At 41.2% G+C, this 22,313-nt stretch overlaps 1 protein-coding gene across 1 annotated transcript in view; it reads left to right on the forward strand.

Annotated features, from left to right (window-relative positions):
- Positions 1 to 22,313, forward strand: part of usp34 (ubiquitin specific peptidase 34) — a 723,586-nt gene that overhangs the window by 399,742 nt on the left and 301,531 nt on the right. Inside the window, 3 exon segments of the mRNA XM_051919324.1 lie at positions 17,426 to 17,551; positions 19,523 to 19,645; positions 19,765 to 19,848. Of these exon segments, the coding sequence (XP_051775284.1) occupies positions 17,426 to 17,551; positions 19,523 to 19,645; positions 19,765 to 19,848 (333 nt within the window).

The following is a 22,313-nucleotide window of genomic DNA, read 5'->3' on the forward strand; positions in this document are numbered from 1 at the left end:
TCTTGAAGCCGAATATTTACAAAGAAATTCGCCATGCGGCCAGCTTTGACAACTTTTCCCCCCAGTGCCCTATAATGCTTTACAAGGCCTGAGTGACATTACACAGCTGTAGCAACAATGCATAGAACTTTCACACGTGCATACTGTTATATTGCTTCCCAATCTGCTTGATATTACGATCCAATCCAGAGAATTTTCACCCTGCATTCTTAAAATAAAAAAAATGCTGACATTTTTTCATTTGAGGGATACATTAGCTGTGCATAATGGGAATTTAGCGAGTACTGCCACCAGATATATAACACTGATCCATGTGCACTTGCTCTGGGACTCCCGGCTAGGTAGTGCCACATTTAGTCATGTGCCACAATGTACAAGTCAAAGTAAGTCTTAAATGTGTTCCTACTCCCCAAGTCAAAAGGTGCAAGACCCTGTGAAATAAAAACAACAACTAAAGATTTCTTACTATTTACAAGGTGTTTTCTTTCTTTTTGATCAAAGAAAAAAGTGTTAAGTATGTCCATGTATGTATGTATATTGTATGTATATATGTATTCTGAGGGAGTAAACACACACAAACTCAGGTTAAGAGTTGGGGATCCTCCCCGTATATTGGGTGTAGCGTCCAGTACAAAATACAGGTCAAAATTAAAGTAGAACATTTGACAACATAAAGTTCTGTCTTCGGTTCTTTTATACATAACAAAAAGGAAGTGCAATTAACGGGGAAAGTGCAGTGAAGAGTGGAGCTGGCGTCAAATGCAGTGGCTGGAGATGACGTCAGGAGCGGGATTGAGGGACTGCAGTCATAGGGGCTGTCCAGAAGCCAGCTGAGGAGTCTTTTGTGTGAACAGGATGTGATGACCAGTATGATAGTTTTATTTATTTGATTTTCTGTGGAGTGAAGGAAAGAAAAGCATTAGTACCTCATCTCATCCCCCTGTCCTTTGTTCTTTCACACGCGATCAAGACTTTTGACTGTCCCCTAAGCGCGTGTGTATGACACAACCCCCTCCTCAGCCCAGACCCGTTGGGTCGGGCAGCCCAAACCGAGAGGTCGTAAATCCGGGACAGAGCATCGGCGTTAGCTTGGAGAGCACCTCGACAATAAACGACCGTGAACCTGTAGGGCCGCAAGTCCAAAAACCACGAGGGTTCAACTTCCTATGTACGGCTATCCACTGAAGGGCTGCGTAGTCCGTCACCAAGGTGAACTCACGTCCCAATAGATAGTACCTCAGCTGGGCTACGGCCTATTTAATCGCCAAGGCCTCCTATTCTACTGCCGCATACCTTGTCTCCCGATCCTGCAGTTTCCAGCTCAGGTACATAATGGGGTGTTCAGCACCGTCGATGCTTTGGCTCAGCACAGCACCGAGACCTGTGTCCGAAGGATTGGTCTGGAGAATAAAAGGAGAATTAAAAGCAGGAGTTTTTAGTATAGGTGCTGACGTAAGGGCCTCTTTCAAGTCACGAAATGCGAACTCAGGTTCTTGATCCCTTACCACATATAGAGGGGCCCTCTTCTTTATCCGATTAGTCAAGGGCACAGCTCTCTCGGAGAAATGATGTACAACTGACGGTAGTATCTCGCTAACCCCAAAAAAGACAGTATCTATCGCTTGGTGATTGGGGCCAGTTTAGAATGGCATCAACTTTGGAACACTGTGGTCTAACGGTTCCCCCACCCACTAGATAGCCCAAATATTTGGCCTTGTTCAACCTGAAGAAGCATTTCTTTGGATTGATCCGCAGCCCGGCTCTAGCTACCATTATGCAAAACCTTATAGACCTGCAACACATGCTCCTCCCAGGTCCCGGAATAGATGACCACATCATCCAAGTAGGCGGCACAATAGGAATTGTGGGGCTTAAGAATTCTATCTACCAGACTCTGGAAGGTTGCTGGAGCCCCGTGCATTCTGAATGGAAGGACCTTGTATTTCCAGTGTCCACTAGAGGTGCTAAAAGCCAATTTTTCTTTTACGGAGTCCGTTAAAGGAAATTGCCAGTACCCTTTCGTCATGTCAAGTGTAGTTATGAATCGGGCATTCCCCAGCCTTTCGAGGAGTTTGTCTATTTGGGGCATGGGTTATGCATCAAATTTGGAGACCTGATTGAGCCGTTGGAAGTTGTTACAGAACTTACATCTCCCATCAGGTTTAAAGACCAATACGATTGGACTTGAACAGAGGCTATGGATTTCTTCAATCACCCCCAGTTCCAACATTCACTTGATCTCCATTTATACTTCATTCTGTTTTGCCTCCGGGAGGCGATAAGGGCATTCCCTGACGACCACCCCAGGATCCGTAACAATGTCATGCTTAATCAGTGAAGTCCGCCCAGGCAACTCACTGACCACTTCAGGGACAGACAGGATAGCTGATTCCAGCTCCTGTTCTTATTGAGAGGTCAAATTATTAAGTACTGGTTTACATGAAAAAGGGAGCTGGGTTGACCGGAGGAAGGATCTGCGTCCCTTTCCTTCCACGGTTTCAACAAGTTGACGTGATAAATCCGCTCTGTCGGCCAACGGTTTGGTTGTTTAACCAAATAATCGACCAGACCTTTTCTCTCCTTAATCTCATAAGGGCCCTACCAATGAACCTGTAATTTTGAATGTGAGGACCATTACTCGCTCTCCCGGCAGAAATTTTCTGAGAGGCCAGTTTTTGTTATAAAGCCGGGTTTGCATTGATTGAGCCATATCCATATGCTCTTTTAGTATAGATCTAATTTTCACCAATCTATCGTGTTATTATGATATATTCCAGTATCTCTAATATACCTCGGGGCTGGCATCCATATAATAGTTCAAATGGGGAAAACCCTGTAGAGGCTTGTAGTACCTCCCAGTATGCAAAAAGGGATGAGGGGGAGTAGCTGATCCCAGTTTCTCCCATCCTCGCTAACTACCTTGCGCAGCATCTGTTTCAGGGTCTGATTGAATCTTTCTACCAGCCCGTCTGTTTGGAGGTGATAGACAGCGGTTTTTAGATGCTTAATATGGAGTAACCTAGTGACCTCCTTGAATGTGTGTGAGGTGAAAGGAGTTCCCTGGTCTGTAAGAACTTCTTTTGGGATTCCCACTCTTGCAAATACCCCGACAAGTTCCCGAGCAATATTTTTTGAATGTAAAAGTGCACAGGGGAATGGCCTCTGGATAGCGAGTAGCATAATCTACAATGACAAGGATATATTTATGTCCTTTAGCCGAGAGTTCTAAGGGTCCAACGAGATCAATCCCGATCTGTTCAAAGGGGACGTCTATTAAGGGAAGAGGAATAAGAGGAGCACGTTCCCTCCGGGGAATCTGTCGAAGCTGACACTCTGGGCAGGAAGTGCAGAATCGATGAACCTCCTCGTTTATTCCAGGCCAAAAGAACCGGAGTTCAATCCTCTCTAGTGTTTTTTTGGCCCCTAGGTGGGTGCCTAAGAGGTGGGTATGTGCCAGTTCACAAACCTCCCACCGGTAGGTTCATGGCACTAACAACAGGGACCTTACCTCTCCCTCGTGTTCCGCTACTCGGTATACAAGGTCATTTTTCAATACAAAGTGGGGTACCTGTGGGATAGGATCTCGTAGGGGTTACCCTTCTACTGATACTATCGCATTTCTAGCAAACTTTAGGAAATCATTATTCCATTGTTCTCATTTAAAGGAGGATGGAGTTCACTTAAACTGATAGTGTAAGGTCGACAGGATCGTCGCCAACCTCAAGGGGCGAGGTTTCCACCCCCTCGACCTCCCCGGAAGGTGTTTCCTCCTCCGGGTCGGCCATCAGGCTGGCCGCCACCCCACCTGCCAGGTCCGCGGCATTACTCCGCCTCCCTACAGTATACAGCGTGGAGACAGTCAAGGCTGGGGAATCCCCGTCCATTATAAGGCCCAACCTATCTTTAGGAGTGGAAATATCCTGACCGCGTTTTCTTTGAGACCAGTCCCGCCCGAGAATCACCGGAAAAGGAGGGTTAGGCAACACCGCCACTAATATAGTTTTTGGTGTGATTTCCCAAGTGATGACACAGTGAGTGGATCTGTAGTGCCTGGTCTCCCCATGTATACAAGTTAAACTAGTCATAGACTTTTTATACTATCGTGGTAGGATAAAACTGCGAGCAACAACAGACATGTTACTCCTGGTATCAAACATAGCGATCACCCAGTGTCCATTCACTAATACCACTCCTGTGTTAGGAAGAGACAGGGGTTAGACAAAGCACAGTACCTCTCTCCTGTCACCCAGGTGCAGTCCATCGGTTCTGTGGAAAGGGAGCTGGCGGTTATAATGTGTCCCAGCTCCCCACACTTGAAACAGGGATACTGGGAATTCTCTCTTTGGGTCTGGCTGGAGGCTTGGGAGAGCATCGGATGGGCTCTGGGTTAGTGACACGCCCCTGTCTGGCTAAGCGAACAGACCTCTCTGTCCAGGATGTTGTCTGATGGCGCTCTATGACTTCTATCAGGGTGTCCATGTTGGTATAGGACTCTCTTCGAACTTTCTGGACGAGATGGTCGGGAAGCGCAGTTACTAAGGCCTCGCGCAAGATCTGCTCAACGACCTGCCATGCACTATTAATGTCAGGCCGTAGCCACCTGCCTATCTTGCCCTAGATTTCAAAAGCTTGCCCCCTGGCAGGTCGGTCAGAGTCAAACCTCCACTGCATCCATTCCCATACCTGCTGGTGCAAGATGACGCCATGGCATCGTAATATTTAGATTGTCATATATAGCAGCATCGTTTTCGGGTAGGTCATGATAAGCCCACTGCGCCTTGCCTTTCATGTACTTCAGGTACGGTGCGAGTATGTTTGCCCACTCCGACCTTGGGCCAAAGGTTATGCATGCGATTGAGCCTTTTGACTGTCCCCTAAGTGCACGTGTGTGACTGTGTGTGTGTGTGTATATATTAATTATAAAAAAAACTTGCAACGAGACGTGATCTTCTGAAGAGAGACAGAGAGACTCTTCAGAGAGGCAGAGACACTTTCACTTCCCGAGACACGGTCAAGTCACGTCATACTGACTCCATTGGAAGCATGTTCCCATGAGAAGGTGACCTAGGGAAGGAAAGTAATAATCAGCCCAGAACAAGTGGAATTGAAAACCTTGCAGGTCCAAACAGGGTCAGAAATAAAAGACAGAGTAAAAGACACAGTAGAACTTCATAAAGACATTCAAAAACGTTGGCATCATATACATGCAGAGCAGGTTACAGATTATGAAAGCAGTGGAATTTGAAAGGCTCAGAAAAAACCTTGGCGTGCTACACATGCAGAGCAAGTTAAAAAATATGACAGTACTAAAATTCGAAAGTGTCAAAAGATCTTATTCACGCAAACAAACGGAAATTATTACTAGGTGAAATAACTGAACAGAAAAAAGAAATCGAATATAGGTGATATGTCGGAAGTATGTAGATATTGTAAGGGTTTAAAGTCGGAGAATTGTAGATCATCTAAATCGTGTCGCCATCACGGAAAAGTACTGCTGCTTCCCAACGAAGAGGCGGTTCCGCAAGAATTAAAAGATGTGTTGTTTGATGAAAGTGAAATCCACAAACACTACAGTCAAGCAATACAATACAATAATCTTTTCGTTTTAGCATTATTCAATGCACAGAACGTTGACTTACACAATAATGGACCATACGCTATGAGAATCTGTGTTCCCGCAACAATTACAGCCACGACAAGTTTAATTTCGAAAAAAACACAATTTGGTCAGGTGTATATTTATGATCACAGAGAAGCTATGCAACATAGAATTGAAAGAGTTAAACGATCCAATGTAACAGAAATTATACAGCCAATAATGGATACAAATCCATACGTCCAAAAATATCGCACTTTACACAAAATTTATCAACAAAACACGGACAAAGATATTTTCTTGGATTTGTATATGAATATGAAAGATTACAGTTGCATTTGTAATAAACCCACATGTGACAAATTGTCAGCGATAATAATTTCGAAAGACTGAGATATCAAAGACAGAGTAGATATTCGTGTATATCCAAAGGCAAAGCATGATTCGTCATTTATGTCAAATACATCGCCACATGCCAACCCTTTACTCTTTCCTTTGCTTTTCCCAGATGGCGAAACAGGATGGTCATACAATATGAAACAAACACATTCAGAAAAACGAATAACACCCACAGAATATTTCGGGTCAAAATTAGCGATACGTTCCCATGTATTTAACCCACTTCTATCATCTCAACGTCTATGGCAACATTACATTATTAATGCGTATGTAAAAGTCGCAGCTAATCGTCGTCTCTTTATTAAATCGAATCAAGCTACACTTAGAATAGAACATATGCAAGGTCTCATTGATCACGTTCAAAATTCAAATATCAATAGTTCAGACAAATTCAAAATAGTTAAAGCAGTAATATTACCATCATCATATCAAGGTAGTCCAAGAGCATTGCAACAGTTATATCATGATGCCATGACAATATCCAGAACTATCGGTCGGCCAGATTTATTTATTACAATGACATGCAATCCACAATGGCCAGAAATCCGCAGCTTCTTGAGAACAATGCCACTGGCTACGTCGGCTCTGGATATCCCCACTTTCACAAGGACAAACATTTGAAAACGTCTGTTTATTTTGTAAGAGAGAAAGAAACGATATTCACTCACGGACAGTTATACGTTGCATTATCACTCTGTAAGACCAAACAAGGAATCAAAATTCAATGAGATCTTGAAGGAAAGATCATTCCAAATATTGTTTTTACTGAATTTTTAAAATAAGTGAACGTAATGCATATGTATCAATTCCCATGAACAAAAAAACACTTTAAATAGTATTTCGAAAGGAAAAAACCCGGGGGTTGGTGAGCAAAGCACCCCAAAACTCAGTGCTTTAGCAAAACCAGCTTTATTCAGCTTCAAACAGGAACAGCATGTATATTTGTTGTAGTGGGATCTGCCACTCTCCTATACACAGACACAGCAATCAGGCAGGGTCATGGGCAAGTAATACTGTTCCCTGCATTTATATTCCCTTGCAATACCCCATGAGCCCGAGGAAGGCATGAATCTGCCTCTGTTTCGGTACAGGTATATGCAGGCACCTCCCCAACCTTGTCCATTTGAGGCTTGAGCAAACCCTTCCCCATATCTGAGATAGTGGGATTCAGACTTACCCAGCTTGCACTTCTTAGGGTTGTCCGTCAACCCCACCAGCTGTAAACTGTCAAGCACTCCCTGAAGGGGGACGAGATGAGATTCCCAGTCATTACTGAAAATGACCACTTCATCAAGATAGGCACCCGTATATTCAGAATGGGGACACAGGATCTGATCCATCATTTGCTGAAATGTCATGGAAACGAAAAGGGAGTGCGATAAGTTCAAATAACCTGTCCAGAGTGGCGAACGCAGTCTTCTCACAACTAGACTCCTCCAAGGGGACCTGCCAATAACCCTTCATGAGGTCAAGGGTGGAAATATATGAAGCCTGCCCAAGCATTTCCAACAGCTCGTCCACACGTGCGGTATGCATCAAACTTGGAAATCTTATTCAAACACCTAAAATCTATACAGAATAGAACTGTTAGACTTTGCGACAAGTACAATTGGACTTCACCATTCGCTTCTGCTCGGCTGAATAATGCCTAATTGGAGCATCTGTTGGACTTCCCTGGGTTTCACTTTCCTTGTTGCCTCTGGTAGGCGATACAAGTTCACCTGTATAGTAACAGTGGGTGGAGTGACAAACTTGTGTTCTACAATCATTGTCTGGCCAGTTGTTGCCGAAAACACGTCCGAGTTCCCCTCAATCAGCAATAGCAATTTCGCTTTCTTGGGTGTCAGTTAAATCATCCCCAATAGCGACCTCAGTCTGGGGGACCACTGTGGTTGTGACTTCGTGATGATCGTGCCGCTCCTTTTAAAGATTAATATGCAAAATCTGTATGGGTTTCTGCTGCCCAGGAATTCTGACTTTATAATTCACTGTAGACATAACACTCTTTTATCACTGCCGGCCCTTGCCATTCGGCCAGTGTTTAGAAAAACACCCTTAAGTACAAAATGTGATGTTTTAAAATTTGGGTCCTCTCTCTCTCCAGATAGCAAGAGTCATTTGTGACATGGGCTTGTCTGAATGCAAAATCCAAGCTGTTATCAGCTTGTTGTAGGCGAGCAAACACCGCCTGGACAACAGTCTTTGCTTCCTCCGTGTTTGATGCAGAATCGCACTAACCTGCCACTGCTATTTTGTTTTCGTCTGGGCCTGTATTGAGTGTCTGGTTCCCCAGACTCCCTCCCCAGGGCTATTGGTGCGTGCGACGGCATGGAAAAGTTTGCCTGCTGTCCCAGGTCTTCAATTGAGGATTCGTCACCTAGCTCGCTGGACTACTCTAGTTCAATTTCAAACCTGCTTCCTTGACTGACATTGTCTGTGGCAAGCCCCTCTTTATCCAATACAGGGGCAGGTGCTTTTCAGGTTTCCAAGACCCGTGGGAAGAGTGCATTCCTTTTTCCTATGAGGATTGGCCAGGGTGAGGTGTCTGATATGGCAGTCCAAAACTTAAAGTTCATCCCTTTAAATTTCAGAGGGAGTAGTATAGTCTTGTATGTTTTAATGTCCCCATGGACGCAGCAGATGTTCACTTTGTCTGTGGTCTTATAAGGGATACGCCGGAGCAAGTCATGGTGGACTACAAAGAGGTCGCCACCAGAGTCCAATTGTGCAGAGAATTCCTGTCCGGCCAACGTAATAATAGAGACCTTAAAATTGTCCTCCTTTAACATCTTGTGAGAAACTTGCGAACCACAGACCTGAGCCAGACCGATAGCCAATGTTTGCACAAGTGGGAGGTGACACTTCCGAGCCAGATGTCCCAGTTGATCACAGCGAAAGCAGCTGCGTTTAGTCTGTACTATGGTGTTCACAGTCTAGTGTCTTCTACCTGTGGCACTGAAACCCTGAAGGTCTTTGCTGGCTGGATCGAAATCGGGGTCAAGCCTGGGTAGCCCCGTTGTTTCCAGGTGGCCTGTTAACCCTCTCATCTGCGGGTCAGATCCAGCAGCGAGTGGACATCGTTCCGTAGCATTTCATCACAAAGGCTCTCATCAATCCCTGACAGGAGTGTATCAATAGCGAGCTTCTCCACAATGCGCTCGAAAGGGTCTCCACTTTAAATCAGGTCCAGTAAACCCTGGATCTGTTCTAATACAGGGTGATCTGAATCAATATGCCACAGCCAAAACTGGTGGCTCTTGGCCACCGGACTCATAGACATGTGGAGGAGGATCTGTTGCTACAGGTAGTCATAATGATCAAGCCTTTTGGAAGGGAGATTCCATATGGCTTAGAGGGCTTCTCCGGTTAAAAACTGGGCTAAAATAGCTGCCCAGACTCCCCTGTCGCAGTGCATCAATGTTGCCATACTCAGGGTCATCTGAGGGACCCATCTTTGGCAGCACATCTCATGGCCACGTCAAGGCAGGGGCAGCAGCCAGAACCTCATCTTGCTCTGGGCTTTGCTGTACTTCCTGGGGATCCATAGGTGCAAGGACTCCACTCCTGGGACCATGTGACATGTGAGTCCCTGTCTTGCACCCCAAAACACAAGGCTGAGTCTCAGTACTTCAGCAAAACCAGCTTTATTCATCTTGAAACAGGAACAGCACGGTTATTTATTGTAGCGGGATCTACCACTCTCCTATACACAGACACAGCAAACAGGCAGAGTCATGGGCGGGTAATACTGTTCCCTGCATCTGTAATGTTCCTTGCATCACCCATCGATGACAGGTACTTGTGGCGTGAATGTGATCGGCTTGAATTTGCTTTTGCTGCGAGCTAGTACAGAGCTGGGAGCCTATGGTTCCCCCGGCAACTGATAGGCTGTCTTCCACAGATGTGGCGATTGTGCTTCGGGACACTCTTCTGCGTGTCGTCCCATTGGGGCGAGTCCCAAAAGAGTTTAGAAACCTTACAGTATATAATATATACGGACACATGCACACACACACAATGTGGTGATCAAAATTAGAAAACAATGTATGAGCACTTGTTTTTTCTGAAATATTATTAATCTTCATTGCTCAAAATCTGAAACACTATTAGCTGTTGGTGTATCACTGTTTGCTAGCATGTCTTACAAAGTTATTTCAGCACATCTGCACCCACAGGACATGACTAGTTTCTCACTTCTTCTGGTTTTATCCTGGTCCATTCATCTTCCTGACCCTTCCACAGTTCAGTAACAGTAGTGGGTTTCTTAGTCATAACTTTCTCACCAAGCTTTTTCCAGAGATTATTGATTGGGATTTAGATCTGGACACTGGGCTGGCCATTTCATTATTTCAATATTATTAGCTTCAAGGAACTGCTTTACCTGTTTTGCAGTGTGACGTCTTTCGTGAAAATTGCAGGTTGAATGGGAGATGAAATGCTGTTAGGAAAGGAACCACATGTTGTTGAAGGAGGTTCTGGTAAACATTTTCAGTCATCCTGCTATGTAGCTGTATAAGAGGCCTAACTCCTCCACATCATGACAATTCCTCCTCTAAATTTAATTGATTTTTTTTATGCACTATGGGTACAGCCTCATCCCAGTTTGATGCTGAACATGTTTCCCATCAGACCCAAATAAAGTGAACTCTTGACTAGTGCTGGGCGGTATACCGGTTCATACCGAAAACCGTTTTTTATTTTTTTTATGATATGGATTTTTCTTATACTGCAACACCGGTTTAAATTGCCTAAACAACGTTCGGAACGTGGCGCAGCAGTAAACTGTTCAAGTGGGGACCTTTTTCACTGCTACACCGCTAAACACAGATTTGTTGCACTAGGTCTCTTTTTCACTGCTACACCACCAAATAGTGGGTGGTAGCATAGGTATGCCGTGCGGTGAAAATGGACAGAGAGCCGAAAAAAAACAGTCACGTCTTTCGCCTGGAGATGCTTTAGTTTTAAAAGGTCAGATGTGTAAATACTGTTTCTATACTACTGGATAATACTGCAAGCCAAGTTGTACTTGTTTTATTTGTTTTCAATACAGTGTAATGTACCTGGGTACTGTGTAATAGTGTGATAACATTTTGACTTTATTCTCGACATTTCCACTTTAATCTTGACGCTTATGACGAGAATATATTCTTTTGACTTTATTCTCGTAATTTGTCATTAAAGTAGAACATCGTAAACTAAACTTCATCATAAAATGAATATTTAATTTACTAGATTTTCTCAAACCCGGTCATAAGTTATATAGCACATCAACTGCTTTGTGTTAAGTGATTCGTTCAGAGATGGGTGCAACTCTGAATGGATGGCATAATTAAACATGTGTAACGAAGTTCTGAACACTCTGTGGGCTAAGTTTATAACTAGTTTTGTGGTAGTTATGTGGTGAAAGAAAAAGGAAGGATAGGAACTGGGGTTTTGGTAGCCTACGTCAGATAGAGACAGCATGCATGCAATAAAGATAGCCCACTCAGAAGAACATGCATTGAGTTCTGTGTTCGTGTCTCTGACCAGCAGATCACAAACCCAACATTTACGCAATATTTAAGTTAAACCTGTGCGATAGCTATTCATACATCCAGTTTTTTGGAGCCTCGTCACACCTGCCATAAAGTTCTCTACACTGAACATACACCTGGGGACCCCTTACTGCGAGGGAGCAGCACTACCGCCTCACTACCGTGCATGTGTAATACCTGCTTTAATGCATTTCATCATGAAAATGATATCAAGTATTTATCATAGCATTCTAAATTTTCAGAAAGCAGGAATATCATGAAGTGAATGGATTCTGTATGGTGATCGCTGTCTTCTGTTAGTGCGGAGGAAGTCAGTTTACGAAGCATAGTGATTAACCACTGGGTCGGGGAACGTAACACAAAGCATTTAATGTGCTGCATTAATTTATGACGGGGTAAATTAAGTAATTGATTAAACATTGATTTTAGGAAGAAGTTTAGTTTACGACATTCTACTTTAATTATGAAGTAAACTATGAGAATAAAGTGGAAATGTCGACTTTAATCTCGACATAAACGGCGAGAATAAAGTGGAAATGTCGACTTTGTTCTCGACATATAGTTTGTTTTTTTCTTCCCAGTATAGCTTAGCTTGAAGCAAGGTCCATATTAATGCAGTTTGCCTAAATGATGGTTCAGCTGGTAAAGATGTCATCACCAAGTTGCACTTGTTGTATTTTATTTTAATTTGGTGAATACTGTGTAATGCACCTGGGCTTGAAGTCTTGAAGTAATAGTGCAACTATCAGTAATAATACTATTATTTATTTTATTGTTATTATTTATTAGTTTAAATATTATGCAGTTTAATGATGATAAAGTTGTTTAAAAAGTCACTTTAACGTGTCAGTGGACAGAGATTGTTAACATTAACAGAAAGTGTAGTTGGTTTACAAAAAATATTTACTTTTTATTCCTTTTCTAAGACATATTTGTTGCAATACAATTTTTGACAAGCACTTCTGGATATTTTACTAAGTCTAAATGCCTCTTTGTATGGTTGAAAATATGTTGTCAAAATTATAGTTTGTTTTTGCAAAATTTGTTCAATAAAAAGGTTCTATATTTTGACTGCATCTGTCATGCAATGTGATACCTTCTCCATTAGTGCCACCCCAGTGAAAACTATCACTTTATGGGGCAATGCAAAACTGTATTAATACTTGTGTGCACATTAAAATGTTTTTTTTTGCACAATGTACAATACTCTTGACAGTGGAATAGGTTATTCTTAGCCAGTAATTGCAGTGGAAAATGTGGTTAACATCCACTCATGCATGGGGAAAAAATACCATTGAATACCGTGAAACCGGGATAATTTAGAAAAATACTGTGATATAGAATTTTGGTCATACCGCCCACCCCTACTCTTGACCAGTTCTCCTCTATCCCCACAACGTGCTCCTCAGTAAAGGTTATTCTAGCATTTTGGTTCTTTCTGATGATGAGATGCTTGGTCACTTTAGAGTCAGCCTTTTGTCTTGTCTTAAATGACGAGACATTGTAAGGCAAGACAGATTCTTGCCCTGTTCAGTGCTGAACTGCCGAGCAGTTCCAGCTACGGTGTTATACGATTTCCCATTGAGCGTCTCAGCATTATCCTGTCCTCTCGTGCATTTGTCTGACGTGGATAACCAACATTTTTGGGGGACTTGAATGAATTAGGGTTTCAGTCACCTTAGAGCGGCTCACTGTTTTGCAGAGTAATTAGGGGTGCTGCCAGATAAATAGGGCTTATCAGATAATTAAGGAAATAAAAACCAGGTGCCAGATTAACACCAATAACTAAGAGGTATCTGAGACAAAGTTCTTCTTCAAATTTCTCATTTAAGTTTTTTATATTGTGCTTCAGTACTCCTTTGGTACTGTATCTTTTCGGAGAATCCTTGGGTACCACATTACCTGCATTTTGAGGGAGTGTCAATTACAGTACTACGGCCATGTGACGAGATTCCCCGAGGGGGATCTGGCTCGTAGGATCCTCATTGTTAAGGACTCGAGTGGCTGGACCAGGCCAAGGGAATGCCCACGTAATACCTGGTTGCGGCAGATAGATGGTCATTTCCAGAGGGTGGGACTGGAAATGTTTCATCTGTGGTGGGTGTGGCAACACACTGTACCAGTGCATGCTCCCCAACCTGAACTGACCTGCCTTCAGAATATATTTAAATTATGAAATACAGGTGCTGGTCATAAAATTAGAATATCATGACAAAGTTGATTTATTTCAGTAATTCCATTCAAAAAGTGAAACTTGTATATTAGATTCATTCATTACACACAGACTGATGTATTTCAAATGTTTATTTCTTTTAATGTTGATGATTATAACTGACAACTAATGAAAGTCCCAAATTCAGTATCTTGGAAAATTAGAATATCAATTAAGACCAATGCAAAAAAAGGATTTTTAGAAATGTTGACCAACTGAAAGGTATGAACATGAAAAGTATGAGCATGTACAGCACTCAATATTTAGTTGGGGCTCCTTTGGCCTGGATTACTGCAGCAATGCGGCGTGGCATGGAGTCGATCAGTCTGTGGTACTGCACAGGTGTTGTGACAGCCCATGTTGCTCTGATAGTGGCCTTCAGCTCTTCTGAATTGTTGGGTCTGGCGTGTTGCATCTTCCTCTTCACAATACCCCATAGATTTTCTATGGGGTTAAGGTCAGGCGAGTTTGCTGACCAATCAAGAACAGGGATACCATGGTCCTTAAACCAGATACTGGTAGCTTTGGCACTGTGTGCAGGTGCCAGGTCCTGTTGGAAAATGAAATCTGTATCTCCATAAAGTTTGTCAGCAGCAGGAAGCATGAAGTGCTCTAAAACTACCTGATAGACGGCTGCGTTGACCTTGGACCTCAGAAAACACAATGGACCAACACCAGCAGATGACATGGCACCCCAAACCATCACTGACTGTGGAAACTTTACACTGGACCTCACGCAACGTGGATTCTGTGCCTCTCCTCTCTTCCTCCAGACTCTGGGACCTTGATTTCCAAAGGAAATGCAAAATTTACTTTCATCAGAGAACATAACTTTGGACCACTCAGCAGCAGTCCAGTCCTTTTTGTCTTTAGCCCAGGCGAGACGCTTCTGACGCTGTCTCTTGTTCAAGAGTGGCTTGACACAAGGAATGCGTCAGCTGAAACCCATGTTTTGCATACGTCTGTGCGTGGTGGTTCTTGAAGCACTGACTCCAGCTGCAGTCCACTCTTTGTGAATCTCCCCCACATTTTTGAATGGGTTTTGTTTCACAATCCTCTCCAGGGTGCGGTTATCCCTATTGCTTGTACACTTTTTTCTACCACATCTTGTCCTTCCCTTCGCCTCTCTATTAATGTGCTTGGACTCAGAGCTTTGTGAAGAGCCAGCCTCTTTAGCAATGACCTTTTGTGTCTTGCCCTCCTTGTGCAAGGTGTCAATGGTCGTCTTTTGGACAACTGTCAAGTCAGCAGTCTTCCCCATGATTGTGTAGCCTACAGAACTAGACTGAGAGACCATTTAAAGGCTTTTGCAGGTGTTTTGAGTTAATTAGCTGATTAGAATGTGGCACCAGGTGTCTTCAATATTGAACCTTTTCACAATATTCTAATTTTCTGAGATACTGAATTTGGGACTTTCATTAGTTGTCAGTTATAATCATCAACATTAAAAGAAATAAACATTTGAAATACATCAGTCTGTGTGTAATGAATGAATCTAATATACAAGTTTCACTTTTTGAATGGAATTACTGAAATAAATCAACTTTGTCATGATATTCTAATTTTATGACCAGCACCTGTATGTTTAAAAACTGCTCTTATGTTCCATTTGGATAACTTCATATAGGTATAAGCAATGATTTTGAAATTTAGGAAGATGAAAATTGTCTAATTTTGATCACCACTTTGTGTGCGCGCGCGCGCGCGTGTGTGTGTGTGTGTGTGTGTGTGTATATAAAGAGAGAGAGTGATTGTAAACAAAAAACTCTAAAACAATGGAAAGAACCAGTTCTACACCATCTGCCTAAGATTGTAACTCTCTGAATGCAATGATATTAGCCTACGTATGTGTATGTATGTAGGACAAATTTGTTGGAACCCTTATAGCTCATTTGATTATGATTTTTCAAGCTTGCTGTTTTCGTTAATTAGTACCACACGTCTCCAATCATGCAGTCAGTCATTCAGCCTATTTAAATGGAGAAAAGTAGTCACTCTGCTGTTTATCATCTTGTGTCCTACATTGAACATGGACCAGAGAAAGCATTTTTAGACAAGCACATTAAGGGTAAAGGCTCGAAGACCATCTCCAGGCAGCTTTGATGTACCTGTGACAGCAGGCGCAAATATTTTTAGATGTTTAAGTCCATGGGACTGTAGGCAACCTCCCTGGATGCTGCCACAAGAGGAAAATCTTCCGTAGAATGGGCAGAAGGATAGTGAAAATGTCAGACAAAAAGTGAAAGACATCTTCCAAAGAGATACAAGGTGACCCCCAAAGTCAAGGTCCATCAGTGTCTGATCACACCATCTGTTACGTTTTGAGTGACAGAAAGCTGTATGGAAAAGACCCATTAGGATTCCACTGTTGAAAGAAAACATAAAAAAACTGTATTGGAATTTGCAAAAATGCTTAATGACAAACCACAATGCTTTCAGGGAATGTCCTTTGGACAGATGTCTATATCCACAGACAAAAAAAATTAAGCTTTCAAAAAAAAAAAAAAAAAATGAAACATGAAGGAGGCTCAGTTATGTTTTGAGAGGATGCTTGCTGCATCTGACACAGGGTACCTTGAGTTTCTGCTGAGAACAGTGAAATTTCAGGACATTCTGGAGTGAAACATACTGGCCAGTGCAGGGAAGCTCAGTCTCAGTCATAGGTCATGGGTCCCGGAACAAGATATTGAGCCAAAACACATGGCTAAAAGCACCCAAGAATCAGTAAAACCAAAGTATTGGACTATTCTAAAGTGGTCTTCTATGAGTGTGATTTGACTTGAATCCTATTGAACATCTATGGAAAGAACTGAAACATGCAGTCTGGAAAAGACTCTTTAAATCCTGACACATCTGGAGTAATTTGCATAGGAAGAGTGGGCCAGACTACCTGTGTACAGGTGCAGAAGTCTCATTGAGAACTACAGGAATTACTTGTTTGCAGTGATAGCCTCTAAAGGTTGTGCATCAAAATATTAGGTTTAAGGTTACATCATGTTTGTCCATGCTATTTTCATCTGTGTTATTAATTGAAATATTCTGTTAAATAAGAATTGTAAACCAAAGTCTGTTTTATTTTTAATACAAAATAAACCATGATGGGTGGCAATTACTTCAGTCAGTTTCATGTTATCAGGTTGTTTCAGGGGCAATTGCGGGTTTTTTTTCCGTGTGTGTGTGATATATCATATACTGTATAATATTGTTGCTAGTTTTCAGCCATTTTGTTGTTTGAGCAACAGTGGTGCAGTGGTTAACATTGCTGTCTCACAGCACAGGTCACATTTTAAACCATAATAATCAATCCAGCTTAGTTGGCAGACAGTTCCCTAGACCTTAGGGACACTTGAAAAGAACTTCTGCACAACTATAACCCACTCAAAACTAATTCAGTTCATCCTTCCCCATTGACTTCATTGCATTAAGTACACTGAAGTGTGCAAACATTTCTGTAATAATTGCTCAAATTACAGGGAAACTATCTCCATGGGTTTGCTCATCACTACCTAAAAGACAAAAATGTATTAAAACTGTATTTCATTAAGCCTTAGGATTTATTTTTGATTAAGGATTCTTGTAGGATTATATAATGCCAGTTGTGTGTTTGTCCAGCTCTACAGCATATGAGGCAACACCGCTTAAAGGATTACTAGTGTCTTCATTTATAATATGTTTGCTTTGTAGAGTGCCAGATGCGAGGAACTGCATCTCCATGCTGAAAACTTGTCTAGACGTGTTTGGGAACTGCTTATGCTTCTTCCTACATGTCCAAATATGTTGCAAGCATTTCAAACTATCTCTGAAGAACCGGTTGGTGTTTTTTTTATCCTTTTATAATTTTTCTGAACTGTGCTTGCCCTGGGATGGTGTTTGTTTTTATACAGTATATTTAGTTAATGAACAGCATTTAAAAGTGGAACAACACTTGTTTTTCCTCCAGGTTTTATTTATTATAATTTAACATTGTAAAACCTGCTTAATCCAGTTCAGGGTTATGCAAGGACTACGGCTGGTTATAAAAAGTTCTGTAATGTTATGCCCTTTATGCTGCAATGATAGCATTCTCAAACTTGCTTAAATCTGATAATTAAATAATGTGAAAGGTCTGGGTATTGTAAGCATAGTCTTCAAATTAGATGATATTTTAAATTTTTAAGATATACTTGTAAGATGCTTTACTTCTTGTAAGTCAATTACAGTTGTGCCTGAAAGTTTGTGAACCCTTTAGAATTTTCTATATTTCTGCATAAATTATTAAGGAAAATGATTGAATATTACATATTTGTGAGTGGCAAAAGTATGTGAACCTCTAGTATTAGCAGTTAGTTTGAAGGTGAAATTAGTCAGGTATTTCAATCAATGGGATGACAATCAGGTGTGAGTGGGCACCCTGTGTTATTTAAAGAACAGGGATCTATCAAAGTCTGCTCTTCACAACACATGGCATGAACAAAGGAGATTTCTGAGGACCTCAGAAAAAGAGTTGTTGATGCTCATCAGGCTAGAAAAGGTTACAAAACCATCTCTAAAGAGTTTGGACTCCACCAGTCCACAGTCAAACAGATTGTGTACAAATGGAGGAAATTCAAGACCATTGTTACCCTCCCCAGGAGTGGTCGACTAACAAAGATCACGCCAAGAGCAAGGCGTGTAATAGTCGGCGAGGTCACAAAGGACCTCAGGGTAACTTCTAAGCAACTGAAGGCCTCTCTCACATTGGCTCATGTTCATGAGTCCACCATCAGGAGAACACTGAACAACAATGGTGTGCATGGCAGGGTTGCAAGGAGAAAGCCACTGCTCTCCAAAAAAAAGTTGCTGCTCGTCTGCAGTTTGCTAAAGATCACGTGTACAAACCAGAAGGCTATTGGAAGAATGTTTTGTGGACGAATGAGACCAAAATAGAACTTTTTGGTTTAAGTGAAAAGCGTTCTGTTCGGAGAAAGGAAAACACTGCATTCCAGCATAAGAACCTTATCCCATCTGTGAAACATAGTGGTGGTAGTATCATGGTTTGGGCCTGTTTTGCTGCATCTTGGCCAGGACGGCTTGCCTTCATTGATGGAACAATGAATTCTGAATTATATCAGAGAATTCTAAAGGAAAATGTCAGGACATCTGTCCATGAACTGAATCTGAAGAGAAGGTGGTCATGCAGCAAGGCAACGACCCTAAGCACACAAGTCGTTCTACCAAAGAATGGTTAAAGCAGAATAAAGTTAATATTTTGGAATGACCAAGTCAAAGTCCTGACCTTAATCCAATCAAAATATTGTGGAAGGACCTGAAGCGAGCAGTTAATGTGAGGAAACCCACCAACATCCCAGAGTTGAAGCTGTTCTGTACTGAGGAATGGGCTAAAATTCCTCCAAGCCGGTGTGCAGGACTGATCAACAGTTACCGGAAACGTTTAGTTGCAGTTATTGCTGCAAAGGGGGGTCACACCAGATACTGAAAGCAAAGGTTCACATACTTTTGCCACTCACAAATATGTAATATTTGATCATTTTCCTTAATAAATAAATGACCAAGTATAATATTTTTGTCTCATTTGTTTAACTGATTTCTCTTTATCTACTTTTAGGACTTGAGTGAAAATCTTATGATGTTTTAGGTCATATTTATGCCGAAATATAGAAAATTCTAAAGGGTTCACAAACTTTCAAGCACAACTGTAGTTGTTTTCTTTTCAGTAAACACATTTTCAACCTTGTTTATTTACATTTTGAACAGCTTCAAATAATTAACTCGATTTATGTTAATGCCTATTTATTTTTTAAGGTTAATGATGGGCCCTACTGGAAAGATCTTCTGAGAATAAAGAGTCCTCATAAGCTGCTATATGCACTCGAAATCATTGAAGCTTTGGGTAAACCTAATCGAAGAATAAGAAGGGAATCAACGGTAATAGCATTTCTTCTTAGATTACAATGTTGAATATACAGATAGTATCATTATATTCTGTAATTTACTGTGCACTATATTGTTTTGCGTTCTTGTGTTTATATTTGTCTTTGCTATAGGGAAGTTATAGTGACCTATACCCAGATTCTGATGACTCCAGTGAAGATCAAATAGAGAACAGCAAAAACTCATGGAGCTGCAAGGTAGATCTTAAATATGTGTGTATATCAAATATGTGTGCAAGTTTACGTCATATCTTTTTAGGCAAAGGTCAGCCTTGTTACTAATCAGAAAAACACTTTACTCTGTTTATCACACTTCATTTTATTGATTGTGGAAATTCATTTAGAGTATCTCGGGATTCTTTATACAGTCAAAGTAAAAAGTATGTGAACCCCTAGGAATTATCTATATTTATGTCTAATTCCCATATAAAACATGGTCGTATTTTCATGTCAGTCACAATAATGAACAAACACAGTCTCCTTTAACTAAAGATTCACAGATTTTCAGAGAATTTTTGACCATATTGAATAAATCATTGAAACTGTGAAACTGAAGGTTGGAAAAAGTAGGTGAACCCTAAGCTAATGACTTTTTAAAAAGCTCATTGCAGTCAGAATTTAGCACACCTGGACTCCATTTAATGAAACGAGTTCAGATGTGTGGCCTGTAATTACTTTGATTGATAAAAAACACTGTAAAGTTTGAGTTTGAGCTTTTGACAAGAAGCATATCCAGATGGGAATCATGCCTCACACAAAAGAGCTGTCTGAAGAGCTACGATCGAGAATTGTTAATCTACATAAGGCTGGAAAGGGTTTCGAAGTCATCTCAAAGATTTTAGATATTCATCAGTCTACTGTTAGGCAAGTTGTCTATAAATGGAGACAATTTGGTATTGTGGCTACTCTGCCGAGAAGTGGGCGCCCTGCCAAGATGACCCCAAAAGCACAATGCAAAGTCAGCAATGAGGTAAAGAAGAACCCTAGAGTGACAGCAAAGGGCTTGTAGAAGTCATTAGAACTGGCTGACATCTCTGTTCATGACTCAACTATACGCAAAACATTGAACAAGAAAGGAGTACATGGCAGGACACCAAGAAGGAAGCCACTGCTATCAACAAAGAACATTGCTGAACGCCTGAAGTTTGCAAAAGAGCACTTGGACACTCCACAACAGTACTGGAAAGATGTTTTGTGGAGTGATGAAACCAAAATTGAACTATTCGGGAGGTACAAGCAGAACTTCATTTGGCATAAAAAGGGCACTGCATATCAACATCAAAACATCATCTCTACAGTAAAGTATGGTGGAGGGAACATCATGATTTGGGCCTGCTTTTCTGCATCAGGGCCTGGACAGCTTGCTATCATTGAGGGGAAAATGAATTCACAAATTTATCAACAAATTCTCCAGGATAATGTCAGGGTGTCTATCCATCAACTTAAGCTCAAAAGAGGCTGGGTGATGCAACAGGACAATGACCCCAAACATCGCAGCAAATCCACAGCACAATGGCTTCAGAAGAGCAAACTCCGCCTTTTGGAGTGGCCCAGTCAGAGCCCAGATTTCAATCCTATTGAGATGATGTGGAATGACTTGAAGAGAATCATACAGAGAAGACAACCAAAGAATATGGAAGAGTTAAGGCAATTCTGTAGGGAAGAATGGGCTAAAATTCCCCCTGCACTATGTGCAGGTCTGATCTGCAGTTACAGGAAGTGCCTGGTTGAGGTCATTGCTGCCAAAGGAGTGTCATCCAGTTATTAAATCCCAAGGTTCACTTACTTTTTCCAAACCACTGAGAACATTGAATGAGTTTGTAAAATAAAGACATGAAAGAGTAGAATTTTTTGTGTGTCATTGGCTTAAGCTCATTGTGTATATCAGTACCTGTGACTTAGATGAAGATCAGATCACTTTTTATGACCAGTTCATGCAGTAAACCAGTTAATTCCAAAGGGTTCACATACTTTTACTTTGACTGTAGTAAAACTGTGAATGTTCATTTATTGTACGTAACACACACAGTGATACATCCACTTTTGCATGTTCTTTTGCACTGTGCAGGACTTAAAGCAGAAAACTGTACCTTTTCTAATTTAGCTTATCAAAAAGCACTAAACTTATAGATTGAAATGTATGAACCAATAGGGAAAATATATGATGTTTGTGTCATTTACTGGTGTTCCTTTTTTTGCTATGCTCAATAAAATGAAAGCAATAAACTGCCTAAGTAAATGTTAACTTTCCAAAATTATTAAAATACTAGAAAGTTGCTAGGTAGATGCTGAGAGCATTTTTATTCACACAAACTCTCCATTACTGAACGCTGTTTACACTTAAAAAATTGAACAAACTGTTAATGGAAACTGCTTGTCTGAATTTGACTGAGCATAATAAATTGTGTTATTAAGGGCAGCTGCAAAAATAAAAAAAATGAATAATGTTCATCTTTTCTAATGATATAAACCACCATATTTAAATAGTGAATGGGTGAGCTTACAGGAAAATTTTATTCTTCTCAAAAAAAAAAAAAAAGAATTACCAGAGTATAACTATATTGCATAACTGGCAAATTTCTTTTTCTGGCTGGTCTCTTATTGCAGAAGTACTACTTATACATATAAATTCTTCCTGTGTGTGTGCGCGTGTGTGCGCGTGT

This window comes from Erpetoichthys calabaricus, chromosome 15 (assembly GCF_900747795.2).
Source record: "Erpetoichthys calabaricus chromosome 15, fErpCal1.3, whole genome shotgun sequence".
Taxonomy (NCBI): Eukaryota; Metazoa; Chordata; class Cladistia; order Polypteriformes; family Polypteridae; genus Erpetoichthys; species Erpetoichthys calabaricus.